The 23,311-nt window shown below is 34.1% G+C and overlaps 1 protein-coding gene across 17 annotated transcripts in view; it reads right to left on the bottom strand.

Annotated features, from left to right (window-relative positions):
* GPHN (gephyrin) overlaps positions 1–23,311 on the bottom strand; it is a 608,525-nt gene that overhangs the window by 482,310 nt on the left and 102,904 nt on the right. For all 17 annotated transcript variants that reach the window (XM_032405331.1, XM_032405333.1, XM_032405334.1 and 14 more), the window contains exon 2: positions 169–247. In XM_032405331.1, the coding sequence (XP_032261222.1) occupies positions 169–247 (79 nt within the window). The remainder of the gene's footprint in view (positions 1–168; positions 248–23,311) is intronic.

Genomic DNA, 23,311 nt, shown 5'->3' with positions numbered 1-23,311 from the left:
TTCACTTCTATTGAAACTGTTGGATGTCCTTCACTATATGCAACACAAATTGTTAGAAAAGAAAAACTTACTCAACATTAAATTAGTTCTCATTTACAACTCTTTTGAAAAAGTCACACTAACTATAAAGTTTTAAATTATGCTTAGTACTGAAAACCAAATACTCACAAAGAAGGATCTTGTACGAGATCTTTGAGATTTATCCCACTGCGATCTTCTGCAAGATTCCTGAAGCAACTATCACTCACTAAATAGGAAAGGGGGAGAGAAAAAGAAAATTAATTTTTGCTTACATTTTATTTCAATTACTACTGACAAAATGGAATTTTTAATTGGCTGGCTCTATGGATAGGATTTTTCCAAAGATCAACGGTAATCAATTTCTGGGCCTAATAGATTTAGCAACAAATATTAATATTCAATAACAAGCCAATAATCTAAACATACAAACTTTATATAAATACAACATATAAAAGACAAAACACATGGGTTTAAATTTTGTTCTTACTTTTATAAAACTATGTTACAGCACATAGTGGCAAGTCACTGCTTCAACAACTAGAAAAAAAAAGATTAGCTGTCCCCTCAAATCATATTTTTAAAGATATAAGACAGCAATGTGAGCTAATAAGAATAAACTAGGAGAAAAGCTAAGCCTCCTATTGTTTTCATTTCCAGGAGAATTTGCCACTTACGAGCTAAGAGCCAGAAAGAGGGACACTACTAGAGAAAAGAAAAACCAGCATAGTTCTTGATGGTTCACAGGCTGGCATGACAGAATGAAATCCTATGGAACCCTAAGAAATCCTATGAAATCCTATGAAAACCGTTTTCTGCTGGAAGATTTGCTGAGGGTTGGACAGCACAAGAGGATTTGGAATGAGGAGGAAAAAATGGGCCAGAGGGCAAATAATGTTTTCTATAGTGCTATGGTGATTAGGAGTCCAAGTCACACTACAGTAAGTGGAGCCTACCACTTTCAGTGTAGAATTTCAGCAGATCTCCCCTAAGAAAAACATTTGCTCTCAACCAAAAGCAAGGGGGGCAGGAGGGGTTAGTAAAAGGGGGCAGAACTCAAGAGATACAGTAAAACTTCTCACAATTTCACAATACATAAGAACAAAGTCACATCAGAATATCTGCAACACAAGTTTTACCCATAAAGACATTTAAGACCAGAGATAGACTAAGTATATCTAAAGTTTTCACTCTACCCAGCTCAGTTTGAAGCTGAGTTAAAGTGATTGGCACTTAACACTTAATAACATTTATATCAATTTCTTTGATCCTATAATAAACAATAATGGTATATGACAAAAATTACAAAGTATGCAAAAGGACCCAAAATGTGACCAATAACCAAGAGAAAAAATTATATATTTTATATATATGTATATATATGTACACACACATACACAGATAGCTAGCTAGCTAGCTAGCTAGCTAGCTAGATAGGTAGATAGATACTGACCACAGATGATATAGAATCAGAGGACAAGGACTTTAAGAAAACTTAAACTTTCAAAAAAATTTATTTAACATAAGTTGAAGATACAGAAAAATGTTCACAGTGGATGAAAGAAGGAAAATTTCAGCAAAGAATTAAAATCTATAAAAAAGAATTAAACAGTAATTTTAGAATTGAGAAACACAGTATCTGAAATTAGGAAATCAGTGGATGAGTTTTATAGCTGACTCAACACAGAAAAACAGGATTTGTGAACTTGAAGTGATCAGCAAAAAATATCCAAACTGAAGGAAAGAGGAAAAACACATACGTGAAAAGAACAGAGCAAAAGAAACATGGGAATCAAACAGCTCAATGTAACTGTAGTTGAGGAGAGAGAGAATGGGGCAAGAGCAGTATTTTCAGAACAGCTGAGATTATTCCAAAACTGATTCAATACACTAATTCGCTGACTCAACCAACCCACACTGGAAGAAGTAAAATAAAATGACATGAGCAGCCAAACTGTTGAAAATAAAAGATAAGAAAATCTTAAAAATAACCAGGAAGAGAAAAAGGACACCTCATCTTCAAAGGAAAAACAGTAAAACTTATAGCTGAGTATTTAACATAAACTATGGAATCCAGAAGACAATGGAAAGCTTTGATTAATATGCTGAGGGAAAACTGGAAGTCTAAAAGTCTAGACCTTGATAAAATATCCATCCAAAATTAAAGGCAAAATAAAACTTTACTTATATAGTATTTTTGTATTTATTAGCATAAATATTAAATGATGGATTATTTTCTATTTCAATTCAACAATTTTATTCTATGTATCTTAAAGAGTCATTTCTAACCTACATATGGAACAAGAAGAATATGACATTCACCTTATTCCTTTCAAAGATCCATTACCTAATATTTTATTTGGATTTTATATTCCCTTTCTTTATAGAGTCCCTCAAAATTATAAATCTGAATGTCTCTCTGAAATAAATGAAAATGCATATAAACAATGATGCTACAAAAACATCTGAAATTGAAAAAAGTTTGGATTCTTTCTTATTAATTCCCAAAAGATATTTCCCACTTTTAATTTTTTTGCAATGAGTGGAATAATTTTGATTAATACATAATTTTCATCCCATATTTAGCAGACACTCAAATCAACCTGTTGATTTAAGACAAATTTCCTGCTTTTCATAATTTTAATATAAATGCTCATTTACACCACTTCCTGAGTAGGGTCAAAAGGAAAAAAATAAAATGTTGGCACACTTTAAGGAAAGTTGGTTTCCTGCTGAACTAAAATTGAAGCTATAATATATCATAAAATTTGTTCTCAAGTTTCTTGCCCAATTTGGCAAATATGAGAGCTTAGTTATAAACCTCAGGAGCCTGAAAGTTTTGCAGGCTTAATGAAAATGGAATAAACCTTTGCTCCTTTAAAGGCTTGATAGTCAGCTATCTGTGAAATGAGTTTTGCTAAAGAAGGCACTTTTCTAAAATTCATGTTCCATCCAAAGTTTAAGTTAAAAACAAAGCAAGAAATCAAAAACAGACTCAACAAAAATTCTAAAATTTTAGCTGCCTGACAATATATATTATAGTTAAAGCTTTTTTCCACCAACACAATAAATTTTCTTATTGAATTATAAATAAGAATATGGCACTTTTTAAGAAGCAAGTGAATATAATAATTTTTGTATGTAAAAACATTAAAATCAATCAGTTTGGGTCACCATATTTTACTGTTTTTTACCCCCCCAGTATATGATGACTACAGGAACTACTATGCTCTTCACTGCACTGACTAATAAAAAGTCATCAACATGTCATCACAAAAATCAGATAAAATGGGAAAAATTACAATAGAAGTAGTCAAACTTTTTATGGTATTAACATGAAAATTATAAACTTTACTTCAGCCTGTTTTATACTGATATAATAATTAACTTGAAGGACACAGAGAAAAATTAGAAATATTAGTAAACTGAACTCTTTACCAGAGTTCCTATCCAATCATATGCATTTTTTCCTTAAATGTTCATTGTTTGGATCTATAATCAAGATAATAATTGAAATTCATTATATGTTAAGCATTTCATATTTATTATCTCACTTAATCTTCTTTATCATCCAATGATAAGCCTATCTGTGTCACCATTTTACAAATGAAGATTCTAAAGCATGGGAAGATTAAGCATCTTGCTATGGATCATATAGCTAATAAATAGCAATACTGGGAAAATCTAGATGCTGTAACTCGAGAGGTTGTACTCTTAATCACTATACTATATGGACCATAGTTCTCAACAATCACTCATATATTCTGAATTCTCTTACATTTCCATAACTTCAAAACACATAAAAGTTATACAATTAAAATTCATTACGAGACAGTAAATTCCAACTCAAACCAGTATTAAAGAATTACAGTTTTTAAAGTGGAATGAAACATTATGGATCTTCTAGTTAAGTGGTTAGTTAACTGTGCTTCATTTCTCATGGATTCTATGGAGGTGTCTCAGAGTAATGACATTCCTTTTCCCCTTTCAGCTAAAGAGCTCTGTTTTTATTTGCTTATATATTAAGTTGCTTTAAAATTATATTTGCAAAAATTTTACTAAAAAATTTTTTTTAAAGATTTTATTTATTTCTTTGACAGAGACATAGAGACAGAGCACAGACAGGCAGAGCGGCAGGCAGAGGGAGAGGGAGAGGGAGAAGCAGGCTCTCCACTGAGCAGGAAGCCTGATGTGGGGCTCGATCCCAGGACCCTGGGATAATGACCCGAGCCAAAGGCAGACACTTAACCCACTAAGCCACCCAGGTGCCCCTAAAAAAATTTTTATAGAAGCTGAAACACACATACATACACAGACCTCTAAAACAGTATTAATTCCACTCATTATTTTATAGATGAGAATCACATTTTGCCTATGGTCAGCAAAAGTCAGCAAACGCAGTATATACTTAGAAATATTTGTAAAATGGATCCATAACAGGGTTCTTAGCTAATCATAAACACCTTTTTTTTGGTATATATTCATCTTTTTTTCTGGTATAGAATCAAAGTAATAGCTGACATTCATTATGTGCTAAAAGCACTTTATGTTCATTTTCCCACTTACAAGCATTATGTATAATCAATATGATCTTTGATAAAATCTTTATACTGTATATTCTAAGTCCTACTATTATGGATTATTCAACCTGATTATTAGGAACTACACTATGAAAGACCTAGCCATCTCTTTATTTTAGGATGACATTTATATTCTATCTTGTTCGGGTCAGGAAGGATTTTCCTGTAACAAAAGAATTGCTATCCTCAAAAATTCATGTTTAAAATATACCATGGTAGGAATTCAGTATTTAACTTATTGTATTATCCATGTTTATGAACACGAAAATAAGGCACCATTTGAAAATTGCCAGGATAACAGTAAAAACAGATCCAATTGAAAACTCATTTATTTGGTAGTTTCAAAATACCCAGTGAAATAAAATCCCAAAGAAATGGTCCTGTGAAAACAATTGATAATTGAAATGTAACTTTATACAATCTAGAGATTCCAATTAATTTATTCAAAGTTAGACCAAATAAAACAATAGTTCACAATCACAGAAAAAGATAAAAATACTGATGTGTGTTTCAAAAAATACATATTTGAGTATCAAAAATTTAAGACCTAGTTGTTAGAAACATTATATATTTTTCTTAAAAGTGTCCCCATCTATGATCAGTGTGAAAGTTAAATGTTTAACAGAAAAATGTCAATATGCCATGATTTTAAAATATCACCCAAAAAATTGAGCATGTTGTTTTATTCTAAACATATATAATTTAATTAATAGCTAACCTAAGAAAAATTAGACTGATTCCATAATTCTTAGTCACACTTTTCAACATAAATCTCTATATTTTCTTTTTTGTTATTTAGATAAAATTCACATAACACAAAATTCAGCATCTTATTATTTTTTTAATTTTTTATATTTATCGAAATTAACCATTTTAAAGTGTACAGTTCAGTAACATTTAGTACATTCACATTGTTGTGAGATCACTACCTTTATTTCCAAGACATTTTCATCATCCCAAGAGAAAACCTGCTACCCATTAAGCAGCAAGTCGCCATTCCTCCCTTCCCCTAAGCCCTGGCAACCACCAATCTGCTTTCTATCTCTGTGGATTATTTATTCTGGATATTTCATACAAAGCAAACATACAATATGTAATTTTTTGTGTCTGAATTCTTTCACTTAGCATAATATTTTCAAGATTCATCCATGTTGTAGCATATATCAGTACTTCATTCCCTGTATGGCTGAATAATATTCCATTGTATATAGGTCTGACTTTTGTCTATCCATTCATCCTTTGTTGGCCATTTGGGCTGTTTCCACCTTTTGACTATTGTGAATAGTGCTGAACGAGCATGTGTGTACAAGTATTTGTTTGAGTACCTGTTTTCAATTCCTTGGGGCATATACGAAGAAATAGAATTGCTGGATCATATGGAAATTCCATGTTTAGATTTTTTGAGGAACTAAAAAATTGTTTTCCAAAGCAGTTACACGATTTAACATATCACCAGCAATGTAAGAAGGCTCCATTTCCCAACATCCACAGTCGTTTTTTTAACTTAGTCATAACAGTGGGGTGTGAAGTATCATCTCATTGTGGTTTTGATTACATTTTCCTAATGACAAATGGTGTTGAGCATCTTTCCATATGCTGTTGGCCATTTGTATATCTTCTTTGGAGAAATTTCTATTCAATTCCTTTGCACACTTTTTAATTGGGTTATTGACGTTCCTGTTGAGTTGTAAGACATATTTACATATTCTGGATACTAGACCTTATCAGACATATGATTTGCACATATTTTACCCCATTCTGTGAGTTGTTATTGTGTCCTCTTGAAAGTATCCTTCAAAGAACAAAAGTTTTTAATTTTGATAAATTTTAATTTGTCTATTCTTTCTTTTGGTGTCACATCTAAGAAACCATTACCAAATTCAAGGTCATGAGAAATTTCCCCTATGGATTCTGGTATGAATTTTATAGTTTTAACTCCTTAGGTCTTTTATTCATTTTGAGCTAATACAGACATTAGCATGTGAGGTTAAAAGGCTGACTTCATTCTTTTACATGTGTTTATTAAGTTGTTACAGCACCATTTGTTGAAGAGGCAGTTTTTTCCCCACTGAATGATCTTGGCACTCTTCTGAAAAATCAATTACCTATACACATATGGGCTTATTTCTAGACTCAATTCTATTCCATATATAGAATAGATATATGTTTGCTCTTATGTGACTATCACACTGTTTTGATTACTGTAGCTTTGTAGCAGGTTATTAAATGGGGAACTGTGAGTCCCCCAACTTTTTCTCTTTCAAGGTATTTTTGGCTACTCACCATTCCTTGCAATTCTATATGAATATTAGGATTCTGGTCCATATTTTACACCAAATTTTGGTCCCCATTTTAAGCAGATTCACTTTGTTTTATTTTTTTAAAGACTTTATTTATTTGTCAGAAAGAGAGAGCAGCAGGCAGAGGGAGAAGCAGGCTCCCCACTTGAGCAAGAAGCCCAATGTGGGACTCGATCCCAGGACCCTGGGATCATGACCTGAGCCAAAGGCACATGCTTAACCGACTGGGCCACCCAGGCATCCCTAACCAGATTTATTTTAAAACACATTTTAGGATAACCAATTATCTATCCTCAGATACTACTTTATATTTTCCTCCACACCTAATTCCTACAATTTTCTACCTACTAAAAGAAACTATTACTGAGCAAACTGAATGAGGTAAATGAACAACAAATGAAGGTAAACAGTAGTGTTTGAAATTTGATAATTTTCTTAACATATTCAACCCAAATTACAAGCCAAAACAATGCATTTTTGCAAAACGTATTATTTTCACACAATCATTTCACTATGATCAACGTTGCTTTTTAAAGTAATTTTAAGTAATTTCAAGCTGTTTTATGAACTTCGTGTGAGTCAAAAAGTAAAACATACCCATTCTGACAAAAATTAAAGCAAGAAGCAAAATCTCCTTTCCCAATACATTTACAACAGATATATGTTCTGAGTTCAAGCTACAGTTTTAAAATCATTTTTTGAATCTGATGCAAGTGCAAAGAAAATTTTATATTTCAAAATCCATTTAACTCTGCAACTGAGGAGCTTCCACCTTATCTTTAATTGGAAGTGATTATTCTGCAATGTAATAGCATGCTAAAAAGAAAAAACAATCCTAACAGAATTCTAAAAACACATTCTAAATAATTAATATGCTCAATTAAAATCATACATTCATGAATTCATTCAGTATTACCAATAACTACCTGTGTGAAGAGACATTTGCAAAGATAAAATACTCATGCAAATCAACATGAACAGATGAACATTTGCAATAGATATTAATGACAGGAAATAGTACCTATAAACTCTAATTACCCCCCCATTCCTCTATTGAAATTGGTAAGTATGTATGATAATATTGCACTCAGTTATGATTTTTATCTATGGACATCATAAATTTAAAAATTGTGGAAATCTGTTGTCTTTTTTATTATAGCAGTATATACATAATATCCTCAATTTTGCCTCTTGGCCTGCAAAACCTAGAATATTTACTATCTGGCCTTTTATAGAAAAAGTTTAGTGATCCCTGCTTTACAAGAAAGAATTACCATGCAAGTGGATGTTATAATTCCTGGAATGTGCATTTGTGTAACATATGCCCATGACTTTGCATAGAAGGTGCTGACTTATGCTCTTCTCTATTCCCTCATATCTCTGGCCAAAGCCCATTTCAAAACTCAAATTATTGAGAAAACTTCGACAAAGCAGGAAAGAATATCCAATGGACAAAATAGTCTCTTCATTAAACGGTGTGGGAAAACTGGTCAGGTACATGTAAAAGGAAGAAAGTGGACTCTTTTCTTCCACCATACACAAAACTCAAAATGGATTAAAGACCTAAATGTAAGACCTGAAACCATAAAAATCCTAGAAGAAAGCACAGGGAGTAAGGTTTCTAACACTGGCCATAGGAACATTTTCCTAGATATTCCTGAGGCATAGGAAATAAAAGCAATAATAAACTATTGGGAATACATCAAAATAAAAAGCTCCTGCACAGAGAAGAAAATAATTAACAAAATTAAAATTCAACCTACTGAATGGGAGAGAATATTTTCAAATGAGACATCTAATAAGGGTTAGTATCCAAAATACAGAAAGAACTTATCAAACTCAACACCCACAATAGAAATAATGCAATTTCAAAATGAGCAGAAGATATGACAGATATTTCTTCAAAGAAGACATCCAGATGGCCAACAGACACATGAAAAGATGGTCAACGTCACTCATCATCAGGGAAATGCAAATCAAAATTACAATGAGATGTCACCTCATTCCTGACACAATGGCTAAAATCAAAAACAAAAGAAACAACAAGTGTTGAGGATGTGGAAAAAAAAAAAAAGGAACCCTTTTGCACTGTTGGTGAGAATGCAAACTGGTACACCACTGTGGAAATCAGTATGGGGGTTCCTCAAAAAGTTGAAAATAGAACTACCCTATGATCCAGTAATCACACTACTAGGTATTTACCCCAAAAATACAAAAACACTAATTCAAAGTTATACCTGCACCCCTATGTTTATAGCAGCATTATTTACAATACCCAAAGCAACCAAGTGTCCATCAATAGATGAATGGATAAAGTAGATATGGGATACAAAGACACACACACATATACACACACGTACACACACACACACAGGAATATAATTCATCAATGAAAAATTGAAATCTTGCCATTTTCAACAAAATGGATGGAGTCAGAGAAAGACAAATATATTATTTCATTTATATGTTTAAGGAACAAAACAAATGAGCAAAGGCAAAAAGAGAGAGACAAATCAAGAAACAGACTGTTATAGAAAATAAGCTGATGGTTACCAGAGGGGAGGTGGATGGGGGGATGGGTGAAATAGATGATGGGGATTGAGAGTGCATTTATGATGAGCACTGGTTGATGTATGGAATTGCTGAATCACTATATTGTACACCTGAAACTAATATAACACTGTATGTTAACTATATTTAAATAAAAATAAAAAAGAAGTACCAACCTGGAAAGAGACTGAGATGTTATTAGGATTTATTATAAGCCAATTAAAAAACCCAGGAAAATGGAACCAGACAAATATCTTTTAGATTAATATCATTCTTATCATTCATTTCAGCTGTCTTTTCTATTTCTCATTTCTTCATAGGATTTTAAGTACCATTTTCTTCATTCATTGCTTGCTTCCAGGATATTCTTATGAAGCTTCTAAATATTCAGGAATTTCCAAAGAACAAGTTAAGAATTCCATATCAACTTCATCACGTACAGATAGAATACTACACAGAGATATAGAAGACAGATCATGAATTACTTCCTTCTTATCTTTCAACAAAGATAAACAGAGAAAGACTTTCAAACATGAAATAAGAAAACATTCACATGCCTTACTGAAACTGTTAAATTAGTATTTTAAATATGCAATTATAAAAATATTCATTTAAGAATTAATCACTTATTTTAGGATAATCACTAGCCTTTTCAAAAATGTGAAAAACTTGTAAAAACCTCAGAGTTCTTTATTTAGTGAATTTCAATTTTTATCATCTCCTTATCTGTCTTTTACTCACATAGTGTGTTTAAGAACAGACTCTGAGGTTAGATAAAGTGGATTTGATGTTAGTGCATCCATTTAATGTGTATCTTCAGCAAGGTAGTTAACCTCTCCTTTCCTTGAACATTTCATGTTTAAAATGAAGCTAATAATAGCACTTCTCTCAGAACTGTTGCATTAAATAAGTCAATACCCCTAAAGTAATTAGAATATTGCCTGACACAATATAAATGGATGCGGCTATTATTTCTATTACTATGATGAAACCAAAAGTGAAATATTTTTGATGGTTGGTGGCACAGTTAAAGGTTTATCTAATTATCAAAGCAATCAAAAAAGATATCAATGTAGGCAGACAACAAAATTAGTCTTAGAAAGCATCATGAATATCTAAAAAATATACCACATCACTGAATTACATTGTAATTTAGATAGACAAATTTAAGAAGGATGGTACCCGCATTATACAAATTTATTTTCTTAAACTTAATATGCACTTATAATTACTTCTTCCCAAACTCAGAAATTTAACCCAAGGTTTACTGGGAATTTTACAGAACTAAACACAAATCTAAGTGATTAAATACAGAAATCCAAATTTCAACAAAGTAACAGGCAACTTTAAAGATAAACTCTAATAAATATACAGGAAGTAAAAAAAACTGATTAATTAAAAGAACCAATTTAAAATCCAGTAGAATTAGGCCATTGCTTATGAATAAAACTCAGCTGGTTATCATTGACTGTGCATGTATATACTTATGTCCTTGCTTGGCACAGGTACAAGGCTCATATAAAAGTGTAAGTAATTAGTACCATTAAATGATAAAAATTAAAGAGGAAATAAACCACGTTTATTATATACATAGGAAAAGAAGGAAAAAAGTCAAAAGACTACTTCCTCTAATATAAACATAGGGTTTGGAAGTAGTGTGTATATCTTTACTTTTATAAAAAGGAAAACTCCCGGGGCGCCTGGGTGGCTCAGTTGGTTAAGCAACTGCCTTCGGCTCAGGTCATGATCCTGGAGTCCCAGGATCAAGTCCCGCATCGGGCTCCCTGCTCAGCAGGGAGTCTGCTTCTCCCTCTGACCCTCCCCCTCTCATGCTCTCTATCTCATTCTCTCTCTCAAATAAATAAAATCTTTAAAAAAAAAAAAAAAAAAGGAAAACTCCCTTAATGCTTTCTTCCATTCACAACTCCATGAACAATAGTAAGAATTATTATCTGACTTCTAAAACTATACATTAGTTTTGCCTGTGTCTGAACGTTACAAAAATCATACCATAGGAATTCTTTTTATATCTGGTGTTTTTTGCTGAACATTATGCTTATGAGATTAACCTATGTTTTTCAATTTAATTTTATGTTGTTCATTCTCATTGTAGTATACTATTGCATGGTATAAAAATACAATGATTTGACTTCCTTACCCAGTTGAATGCCTTTTATTTCTCTGACTGCTGAGGTTAGGATTTCTAGTACTATATTGAACAACAGTGGTGAGAGTGCACATCCCTGTCATGTTCCTGACATTAAAGGAAAAGCTCTCAGTTTTTCCTGGTTGACAATGATATTTGCCATGCCCTTTTCATATATGGCTTTTATGATTTTGAGGTACGTTCCCTCTATCCCTACACTGTGGACAGTTTTAATCAAGAAAGGATGCTTTATTTTGGCAAGTGATTTTTCTGCATCTACTGAAAAGATCATATGGTTCTTGTCCTTTCTTTTATTAATGTGATGTATCACACCAATTGATTTGCAGATGTTGATCCAACTTTGGTCTGTAATTCTCCATTTTGGTGGGGTCTTCGTCTGGTTTTGGGATCAAGGTAATGCTGTCCTCATAGAATGTGTTTAGAATTTTTCCTTCCATTTTGATTTTTTAAAACAGCTTCAGAAAAATAGGTATTAATTCTTCTTTAAATGGTCGGTAGAATTCGGTTGGGAGCCCATCTACTCCTGGATGCTTGTTTGTTGGGAGATTTTTGATTACTGCTGCTTCAATTTCCTTGCTGGTTATGGGTCTGTTCAGGTTTTTTATTTCTTCCTGTTTCAGTTTCTGTATTTTATGTTTCTATGAATGCATCCATTTCTTTTAGATTGCCTAATTTGTTGGCATTTACTTGCTTATAATATGTTCTTATAATTGTTTGTATTTCTTCAGTGTTGGTTGTGATATCTCCTCTTTCATTCATGATTTTATTTGTGGGGGTCGTTTCTCTTTTCTTTTTGACAAGTCTGGCCAGAGGTTTATTGATCTTTCCGAGAAACAGCTCCTAGTTCCGTTGATCTGTTCTACTGCTCTACTGGTTTCTATTTAATTGGTTTTTTTACTCTAATCTTTATTCTCTTCTGCTGGATTTAGGCTTTATTTCCTGTTCTTTCTCTAGCTCCTTTAGGTGTAAGGTAGGTTGTGTATTTGAGACTATTCTTGTTTCTTGAGAAAAAACTTGTATTGCTAGATATTTCCCTCTTAGGACCACCTTTGCTGCATCACAAAGGTTTTGAACAGTTATGTTTACATTTTCATTTGTTTCCATTAATTCTTTCAATTCTTCTTTAATTTCCTGGTTGACCCATTCATTCTTTAGTAGGATGTTCTTTAACCTCCATGTATTTGTGTTCCTTCCAAATTTTCTCTTGTGATTGAGGTCAAGTTTTATTTATTTTTAATTTTATTTTATTTTATTATGTTATGTTAGTCACCATACAGTACATCATTAGTTTTTGATGTAGCGTTCCATGATTCATTGTTTGCATATAACACCCAGTGCTCCATGCAGTACCTGCCCTCCATTATACCCATCACCGGGCTAACCTATCCCCCTCCCAACCCCATCCCTTCTAAAACCCTCAGTTTGTTTCTCGGAGTCCATACTCTCTCATGGTTCATCTCCCCCTCCAATTCCCCCCGCTTCATTTTTCCCTTCCTTCTCCTAATGTCCTCCATGCTATTCCTTATGTTCCACAAATTAGTGAAACCAGATGATAATTGACTTTCTCTGCTTGATTTATTTCACTTAGCATAATCTCCTCCAGTCCAATCCCTGTTGATGTAAAAGTTGGGTATTCATTCTTTCTGATGGCTGAGTAATATTCCATTGTATATATGGACCACATCTTCTTTATCCATTGGTCTGTTGAAGGGCATCTCGGCTCTTTCCACAGTTTGGCTATTGCAGACATTGCTGCTATGAACATTGGGGTGCATATGGCCTTTCCTTTCACTACATCTGTGTCTTTGGGGTAAATACCCAGTAGTGCAATTCTGGATCATAGCATAGCTCTATTTTTAATTTTTTGAGGAAACTCTCCACACTTTTCCAAAGTGGCTGTACCAACTTGCATTCCCACCAACAGTGTAAGAGAGTTCCCCTTTCTCCACAACCTCTCCAACATTTGTTGTTTCTTGCCTTGTCAATTTTTGCCATTCTAACTGGTGTAAGGTAGTATCTCAATGTGGTTTTGATTTGAATTTCCCTGATGGCTAATGACGATGAACATTTTTTCATGTGTCTGTTAGCCATTTGTTATGTCTTCTTTGGAGAAGTGTCTGTTCATGTCTTCTGCCCATTTTATGACTTGATTATTTGTTTTCTGGGTGTTGAGTTTGAGAAGTTCTTTATACATCTTGGATATCAGCCCTTTGTCTGTAGTGTCATTTGCAAATATCTTCTCCCATTCTGTGGGTTGCCTCTTTGTTTTGTTGACTGTTTCCTTTGCTGTGCAGAAGCTTTTTATCTTGATGAAGTCCCAAAAGTTCATTTTCTTTTGTTTCACTTGCCTTTGGAGATGTATCTTGAAAGAAGTTGCTGAGGTCAAGTTTTAAAGCACTGTGGTCTGAAAAAAATGCAGGCAATGATCCCAATCTTTTGGTACCAACTGAGACCTGATTCGTGACTCAGTATGTGATTCATTCTGGAGAATGTTCCATGTGAACTCAAGAGGAATGTGTATTCTGTGCTTTAGAATGGAATGCTCTGAATACATCTGTGAAGTTCATCTGTTCCAGTGTGTCATTCGAAGCCCTTGCTTTCCTTGTTGATCTTCTGCTTAGATGATCTGTCCATTGCAGTGAGGGGGGGTGTTAAAGTCCCCTACTATTATTGTATTATTATCCATGGGTTTCTTTAATTTTGTTATTAATTGGTTTACATAATTGGCTGCTCTCAAGTTAGTGGCATAAATACAGTTGTTAAATATTGTTGGATAGACCTTTTAATTATGATATAGTGTCCTCCTTCATCTCTTATTAGTCTTTGGTTTAAAATCTAGTTTGTCTGATATAAAGATTGCTACCCTAGAGTTCTTTTGATGGCCATTAGCATGATAAATGGTTCTCCACTCCCTCACTTTCAATCTGGAGGTCTCTTTGGGTCTAAAATGAGAAGTCAAACTCTCACTGTTTGCAGATGACATGATACTCTATGTGGAAAACCCAAAAGACTCCACCCCAAAATTGCTAGAACTCATACGGAAATTCAGCAGTGTGGCAGGATATAAAATCAATGCACGGAAGTCTGTTGCATTTCTATACACCAACGAGATACAAGAAATTAAGGAATGAATCCCATTTACAATTACACCCAAAATCATAAGATACCTAGGAATAAACCTAACCAAAGAGGTAAAGGATCTGTACTCTGAAAACTATAGAACACTCATGAAAGAAATTGAGGAAGACACAAAGAAATGGAAAAACATTCCATGCTCATGGATTGAAAGAACAAATATTGTTAAAGTGTCTGTGTTACCCACAGCAATCTACACATTCAGTGTAATCCCTATCAAAATACCATCAACATTGTTGTAGGAACAAATAATCCTAAAATTTGTATGGAAACAGATAAAACCCTGAATAGCCAAAGGAATGTTGAAAAAGAAAACCAAAGCTGGTGGCATCACAATTACAGACTTCAAGCTCGATTGCAAAGCTGTAATCATTACAACATTATGGTCCTGGCACAAAAACAGACCCATAGCAATAGAATAGAGAACCCAAAATGGACCCTCAACTCTAATGGTCAACTAACTAATCTTTGACAAAGTAGGAAAGAATATCCAATGGGAAAAAGACAGTCTCTTCAACAAATGGTGTTGGAAAATTGGACAGCCACATATAGAAGAATGAAACTGGACCACTTTCTTACATCATGTACAAAAATAAATTCAAAATGGATGAAAAATCTAACTGTGAGACAGGAATCCATCAAAATCCTAGAGGAGAACACAGGCAGTAATCTCTTTGACCATGGCTGCAGCAACTTCTTGCTAGACGTGTCTCCATAGGCAAGGGAAACAAAGCAAAAATGAACTATTGGGACTTCATCAATATAAAAAAGCTTTTGCATAGCAAAGGAAACAGTCAACAAAACCAAAAGACAACGTACAGAATGGGAGAAGATATTTGTAAATGACATAACAGATAAAGGCCTCATATCCAAAATCTATAAAGAACTTATCAAACTCAACACCCAAAAAACAGAATCCAGTTAAGAAATGGGCAGAAGACATGAACAGACATTTCTCCAAAGAAGACATACAAAGGGCAACAGACAGGAAAAAATGCACAACATCACTTGGCATCAGGGAAATACAAATTAAAACGACAATGAGATACCACATCACACCAGTTAGACTGGCTAAAATTAACAAGTTAGGAAACGACAGATGTTGGCTGGTTGCAGACAAAGGGGAACCCTCTTACACTGCTGGTGGGAATGCAAGCTGGAGAGCCACTCTGGAAAATAGTTTTAAAGTCTACTTTGTCTGACATTAGTATGGCTTATCTCTTTCTATCCTTTTATGTCAACCTCCCTTGCTCTTCATATTTAAGATGTGGTTCTTGAATGCAGCATAAAACTGTGTTGGGTTTTGTTTTACACAGTCTGACAAGGTTAGTGTTCAATTGTAATGTTAGTCTATTTATATTTGATGTAATTGCCAATATGATTAGGACAAAACAGAGGTAGAATGTGCTTTACCACAGATGCCACTGAAAAATGGAATATGCTCCTGAGGTAAACTAAGTTGCAGAATGGTGATGTCTATATTTTACTCTATTTTTCTGTTGTTATAAGCAAAGAATGCTAATTTGCTTCCTGCTACTCCATTCCACTCAGAAGCAAAGTCTCAACACTTAGCTTTTTACATCATCAAACATTACCTGAAAGCCTATATTAAATACAAAATGTCACACAAAGTCAAACTTAGTCACTGAATAATCTTTGCCCTATACACAGGTTTTAGCAGCACTGCTGACATTTTACAGTACAATATTAAGAGAGTGATACACTTTAAAAATTCTAAAGGACAAAAAAAATTTCTAAACTAAGTTTATATTAATTTTAATGTGACCTAGGCAAACACTGTAGATGCCTTCTAAAACAATTTCTTGTCCAAAAAAGATTATCACACATATTAACTAGGACTAAGCAAAATAATAAGATCCATTCCACCTAGGCATTTTATCTTATCACTAATACCTTATTCCAATCCATGTTATCCCTAATACCTCACTAAAACCCTATATTTAATCTTTTCTTCTAAAAGGCCATTACTTAACTGCCAATAGACTCTGAGTTACCCTTCTAAAGACAAATATATAAAATTGCCCCAATGGTAAACAGTGGTTTCAGGTAAAATCCAATCTTTTGATGTCATATGAAGCTTTTTATAATGTGCTCTCATTCTTCTTTTATAACATCATCTTGAGAAAATATATTTCTATATATAAACTAAAATAATAAGTTGATATGTATATAAGTATATATATAGAGAGAATATATATTTCCAGTTATTCTTTTGCCTTTCCCTTCCATTTCCAAACTTCAATATATTCAAGGTCTACCTTAACCTTCAGTATGCCAGAAAAAATAATCATCACCTTTTATCAAGTAGGCCAAATAAGCAATGTAATTTTAAAAATATTTTAAGTCCTTTCATGAATAATTTACAGAAATAAAAATAAAGGGATAATGATATTTTATTAGAATTTGGAATTTTATAATCTCCAATATCCTCCTCTAACTGCAACCAATTTCTCATCAACTGTCATATAGGACTTGAAATATTACTGTTTGGTAAAGATTGATTCCAGATGTCAAATACATTCCAAATTCGATCTGACTTATTATTTCTGGTTCTTCTTACACTTGCATTGTCAAAAGGCAACACTTGAAGAATTATTTAAAAACTTAGATTGTTCATAGTTTTGTTGGAAGAGAAAATGACCATTCTAGCTAGGCTGAGAGCCAGCGCTATTGACCAGCAAGCCTATGACAGCTACAGCTGAGCCTCTTGCTAACACTGTGGGGAGCAAACCCAGTCTCAGTGGCTCATTTCAGGTAGCCAGTCTCAGTACTGGCCCAGCAAGCCTGAAGCTGCAGGTGGGCTAGTAAGCCAGTAGCATGAGGTACAGACCCAGTTATAGCAGTTCATTGTAGACAACCAGGCTGAGAGCCAGGCCACCACCAGCATGCCCATAGAAGCTGCCACTGGAGGGGCACCTGGGTGGCTCAGATGGTTAATCATCTGCCTTCGGCTCAGGTCATGATCCTGGGGTCCTGGGCTCAAGCCCCACATCGGGCTCCTGGCTCAGCAGGGAGCCTGCTTCTCCCTCTCCCTCTGCCTCTCCCCCTCCCTCTGCCTCTCCCCCTGCTCATGCTCTCTCTCTCTCTCTCTCTGTATCTCTGTGTCTCAAATGAATAAATAAAATCTTAAAAAAAAAAAGTTTAAAAAAAAAAAGAAGCTGCCACTGGGCCTCACAGACAGCCACATAGAAAGGAAACCCTGCCCACCGGTGTGTCTATAGCAGTTGCAGGTCAGCCACAAGAGGAGTGCACATAAAGGCCACAGAGGAGGGCGCCTGGGTGGCTCAGTCGTTAAGCATCTGCCTTCGGCTCAGGTCATGATCTTGGGGTCCTGGGATCGAGCCCTTCATCGGGCTCCCTGCTCTGTGGGAAGCCTGCTTCTTCCTCTCCCACTCCCCCTGCTTGTGCTCCTGCTCTCGCTGTGTCTGTCTCTCTCAAATAAATAAATAAAATCTTTAAAAAAAAAAAAGGCCACAGAGGAGACACCCCAGGATCACCTGCTTCTGAGGATCAGGGGGTACTGTGTAAACAAAACCCTTTCTACACAAGGCCACTACTTTCAAGACCAGAAGACATATATAGCTGACCAATCTAATACACAGAAACAAACAGAGATTTAGACAAAAGGAGGAGAAAGAGAAATATGTCCCAAATAAAACAATAAGACCAAAATCACAGAAGAGCTAAATAAAATGAAGATAAGCATTAAGCCTGATAAAGAATTCAAAATGATGGTGATAAATATACTCACTGAACTTGAGGGAAGAGTAGATAAAGTGTGGTGAGAACTTCAACAAAGAGAAATTATAAAAAATAACAATGCAGAGCTGAAGAATGCAGGAACTAAAAAGAAAAATATACCACAGGGAATCAACAGCAGATTACAGGATGTAGCAGAACAGATCAACAATCTGGAAGACAGGATAATGAAAACCACCACCCAAGTTGAAAAGCAAAAAGAAAAAGAATTTTTAAATAAAGAGAATAGGTTAAGGGACCTCCAGGACAACATCAAGCATACTTAACTTCACATTACAGGCGTCTCAGAAGAAGAGAGACAAAAGTGGGTAGAAAATTTACTTGAAGATATAATCATTGAAAACTTCCCTAATCTGAGGAAAAAAACAAACATCCAGGTCTCAGAAGCAGAGTCCCAAACAAGATGAACCCAAAGAGGTCTACACCAAGACACTTAATAATTAAAATATCAAAAATTAAAGATAAAGAGACAATCTTAAAAGTAGGAGAGAAGTAGACAGTTATATACAACAGAAACCCCAGAAGGCTATCAGGTGATTTTTTAGCAGATACTTTGTAGGGCAGAAGAGAATGGCATGATATATTCAAAGTACTGAAAGGAAAAAAACCTGCAGACAAGAATATTCTACACAGCAAGATAATCATTCAGAATTGAAGGAGGGAATAGAGTTTCCGAGACAAATAATAGTTAAAAGAGTTCATCAACATTAAACCAGCCTTTGAAGAAATGTTATAGGGAACTCATTAAGGGGAAAGAAAAAAACAAAACTAGAAGTAAAAAAATTATGAAAGGAAAAAATTTTACTGGTAAAAATAAACATATAGTAAAGGCAGATTAATCACTTATAAAGCTAGTAAGGAGGTTAAATCACAAGAGTAATAAAATCAATTATATATATAAAAATTAGTCAAGAAATATACAAAAGATGTAAAATATAACATCATATATATAAAATGTAGAGGAGAAAGTAAAATGCAATGCTTTTATAATGTGTTCAAACTTTTGAGACCATCAACTCAATACAGACTGTTAAAGACATACATAAATATCCAGATGGAACTGCTGAATCAGATGATAGTTCTAATTTTTTGAGCAGCTGTCATATTCTTTCCATACTGGCTCAATCAATTTACGTTCCCATCAAGAATACACAGAAGTTCCCTTTTCTGCATCTTCTTGTTATCTCATCTTTCTGATACTAGCCATTCCGACTGCTATAGGGTAGTATCTCACTGTGGTTTTGATTTGCATTTTCCAGATGATAAGTGATGTTGAGCATTTTTTGTGTGTTTGTATGTCTTCTTTGGAAAAATGTCTATTCAGACCTATGCCCATTTTTTAGTCAAATTTTTTGGTTTTTTGGTGTTGACTTTTAGGACTTCTTCATATATTTTAGATATTAACCCTTACTAGATATATCATTTGCAAATATCTTCTCCCATTCACCAGGTTGCCTTTTTTGTTTTATTGATGGTTTCCTTTACTGTACAAAAGCTTTTTGGTATGATATAGTCCCAATGGTTTATTTTTGCTTTTGTTTTCCTGGCCTGCAGAGACACATCCAATGTCCAAGAGACTACTCCTCATATTTTCTTTTAGGATTTTTATTGTCTCAGGTCTTACATACATTTAGATCTTTACTCTATTTTGAGTTCATTTTGTATACAGTGTAAGAAAGTGGTCCAGTTTCATTTTTTTGCACATAGCTGCCCGGTTTTCCCAGCACCATTTATTGGAAAGACTGTCTTTTCCCCATTGTATATTCTTTCCTCCTTTGTCATAGATTAATTAACCATATAAGTGTGGGTATATTTCTGGGCTCTCAATTCTATTCCATTGATCTGTGTATCTGTTTTTGTGTCAGTACCATACTGGCTTGATTACTATAGCTTTGAAGTATAGTTTGAAATCTGGGATTGTGGTATCTCCAGCTTTGTTCTTCCTTCTCAAGATTGCTATAGCTATTCAGAATCTTTTGTGGTTCCCTATAAATTTGAGTATTATTTGTTCTAGTTCTGTGAAAAACACTATTGGTATTTTGATAGAGATTGCACTGAATCTGTAAATTGCTTTGGATAGTATGGACGTTTTCACAATATTAATTCTTCCAATCCATGAGCATGGCATATCTTTCCATTTATTTGTGTTGTCTTTGGTTTCTTTCATCAATGTCCTATAGCTTTTACAGCATAGGTCTTTTACCTCTTTGGTTAATTTTTTTAGGTACTTTATTCTTCTTAATGCCAACTGTAAATGGAATGTTTTCTTAATTTACCTTTCTGCTATTTTGTTATTACTGTATGGAAATGCAACAGGTTTCTGTATATGGATTACTGAATTCCTATATTAATTTAATCGTTTTTTGGTAGAGTCTTTAGAGTTTTCTGTATATAGTCCTCTGCAGACAGTGACCATTTTATTTCTTCCTTACCAATTTGGACGCTTTTTATTTATTTTTCTTGTTTGATTCCTATGGCTAGAAATTCCAGAACTGTGTTGATAGTGGTGAGAGTGTCTTGCCTTGTTCCTGATCTTAGATAAAATCCTCACAGCTTTTCACCATTGAGTATGATGTTAGCTGTGGGTCTGTCATATGTGGCCTTCATTACGTTGTGATATATTCACTCTAAACCCGCTTTGTTGAGAGTTTTTAATCATGAATGGATGTTAAATTTTGTCAAATGCTTTTTCTGCATCTACTGAGGTGAGTATATGGTTTTTAACCTTCTTCTTGTTAATGTGATGTATCACTTTGATTAGCATATATTGAACCACCTTTGCATCCCTGAAATAAATCCCACGGATTGTGGTGAATGTGGTGTTTTTTGGTTTTTTTGTTCTTAATATTCTTCTGTTTCACACATTGCTTATGTTTCCTCCAAGGTCATTTTTGTTTGCTGCTTTATCTTGCTTGGTTCTTTAATTCATTGTCTATTTATATTAAGATTCTGGCCCTTACAGGATAGGATGTCATCTGACTTAGCAGGTTATACATGGCCATGCTCTAATGTTATTCCATTGCATTTAGGATAAAGTGTAAATCCTTGCCATTATGTAACTCAGATTTTAAAATTTTAAATTATTATCTTTTTGCCTTAATATAGCAAACAGGAAACATTAATAGATTTGGTGAATTAAGTCCTTTTCTTTTTTTTTTTTTTAAAGATTTTATTTATTTATTTGACAGAGAGAGACACAGTGAGAGAGGGAACACAAGCAGGGGGAGTGGGGGAGGGAGAAGCAGGCTTCCCGCCAAGCAGGGAGCCCGATGCGGGGCTCAATCCCAGGACCCTGGGATCACGACCCGAGCCAAAGGCAGACGCCCAGCGCCCCTTAAGTCTTTTTCTTAAGATAATCAGATTACAATTTTATCTCATCTGGAAATATAATTGTAGGGTAATAACAACCTGTAAAATATAGATTAGCAATGAGCTAAAATAGAACTAAATTATATTTGTTATATTAAATCCAACCCCTACTAGAGATTTTCTCATCCTTCTTCAAGTTTAAGGAAGTTAAATTAGTTTCTTTATGTTATAAGACAGTATTACAGGTAATGGGAAAGTTTTAATTCAACAAACACTTGAAGGAATATCATGTTTAAGGCATTTTCCTAAGTTCTAGAAATATAGTATAGCTGGTGAATCAAATGTATATATGTATAATATAATGCAATGGGTAGAATAATGGAAGCATGTATAAAATAAAACATGAGAACACTGATTAAGTGTGGAGTTAATATTGCTTAGATGGCTTTCTGAGAAAATCATAGGAAGTTAGTGGTCTTAATCCTTAGTATACCAAAATCCACTGCACTTTGTTTTCATTTTGTCTTTAGAGAAGTCTAACAATTTGTAAGGATATTTACTATTTTTTCCCCTTTCTTAAAGATCTTCTAAAAAGCAAAGACTAAGTTGTTTTTAAGAAAGAATCGTTTTAATTTTGTGATTACCAAATACATCTACTGGGCCCCTTTATAAATCTCAGATGTATATTGGTTTCATGGTGTTCTTATTCTAACTCTATTTTATAACTCTTCGAATTATTTCATCACTGCTCATCAGTTATCTCCAACTATCCTTAAAAAGTTAAAATAATAATAAAATGAAGAATAGTGGAATTACCTAAAAAGGTGATGCATAGTTAAATAAATAGTCACTATTGAATCATTCTTTACTTTTCTTATCAAGTTGCCCAAAGTACTGCATCATTTTTCTAAAAGATATAAAAGGCTCACTACTTTTTTATCTTTGGGGAAAATACCCAGTAGTGCAATTGCTGGGTCGTAGGGTAGCTCTATTTTTAACTTCTTGAGGAACATCCATACCATTTTCCAGAGTGGCTGTACCAGCTTGCATTCCCACCAACACTGTAAAGAGGGTTCCCCTTTCTCCACATCCTCACCAACATTTGTTGTTCCCTGTCTTATTAATTTTAGCCACTCTGACTGGTGTGATGTTGTATCTCATTGTGGTTTTAATTTGTATTTCCCTGATGCCAAGTGATGTGGAGCATTTTTTCATGTGTCTGTTTGCCATTTGAATGTCTCCTTTGGAGAAATGTCTGCTCATGTCTTCTGCCCATTTTCTTTATTCTTTGGGTGTTTGATAAGTTCTTTATAGATCTTGGATACTAGCCCTTTATCTGATATGTCATTTGCAAATATCTTCTCCCATTCCATAGGTTGCCTTTTGGTTTTGTTGACTGTCTCCTTTCATAGCAGCAATGTCTACAATAGCCAAGAGCTCAGATGTCCATCAACAGATAAATGGATAAAATG

This window comes from Phoca vitulina, unplaced genomic scaffold, assembly GCF_004348235.1.
Source record: "Phoca vitulina isolate PV1807 unplaced genomic scaffold, GSC_HSeal_1.0 scaffold7, whole genome shotgun sequence".
Lineage (NCBI taxonomy): Eukaryota > Metazoa > Chordata > Mammalia > Carnivora > Phocidae > Phoca > Phoca vitulina.
The sequence above is the reverse complement of the archived record's forward strand: the minus strand, read 5'-3'. Positions and strand labels throughout refer to the sequence as shown.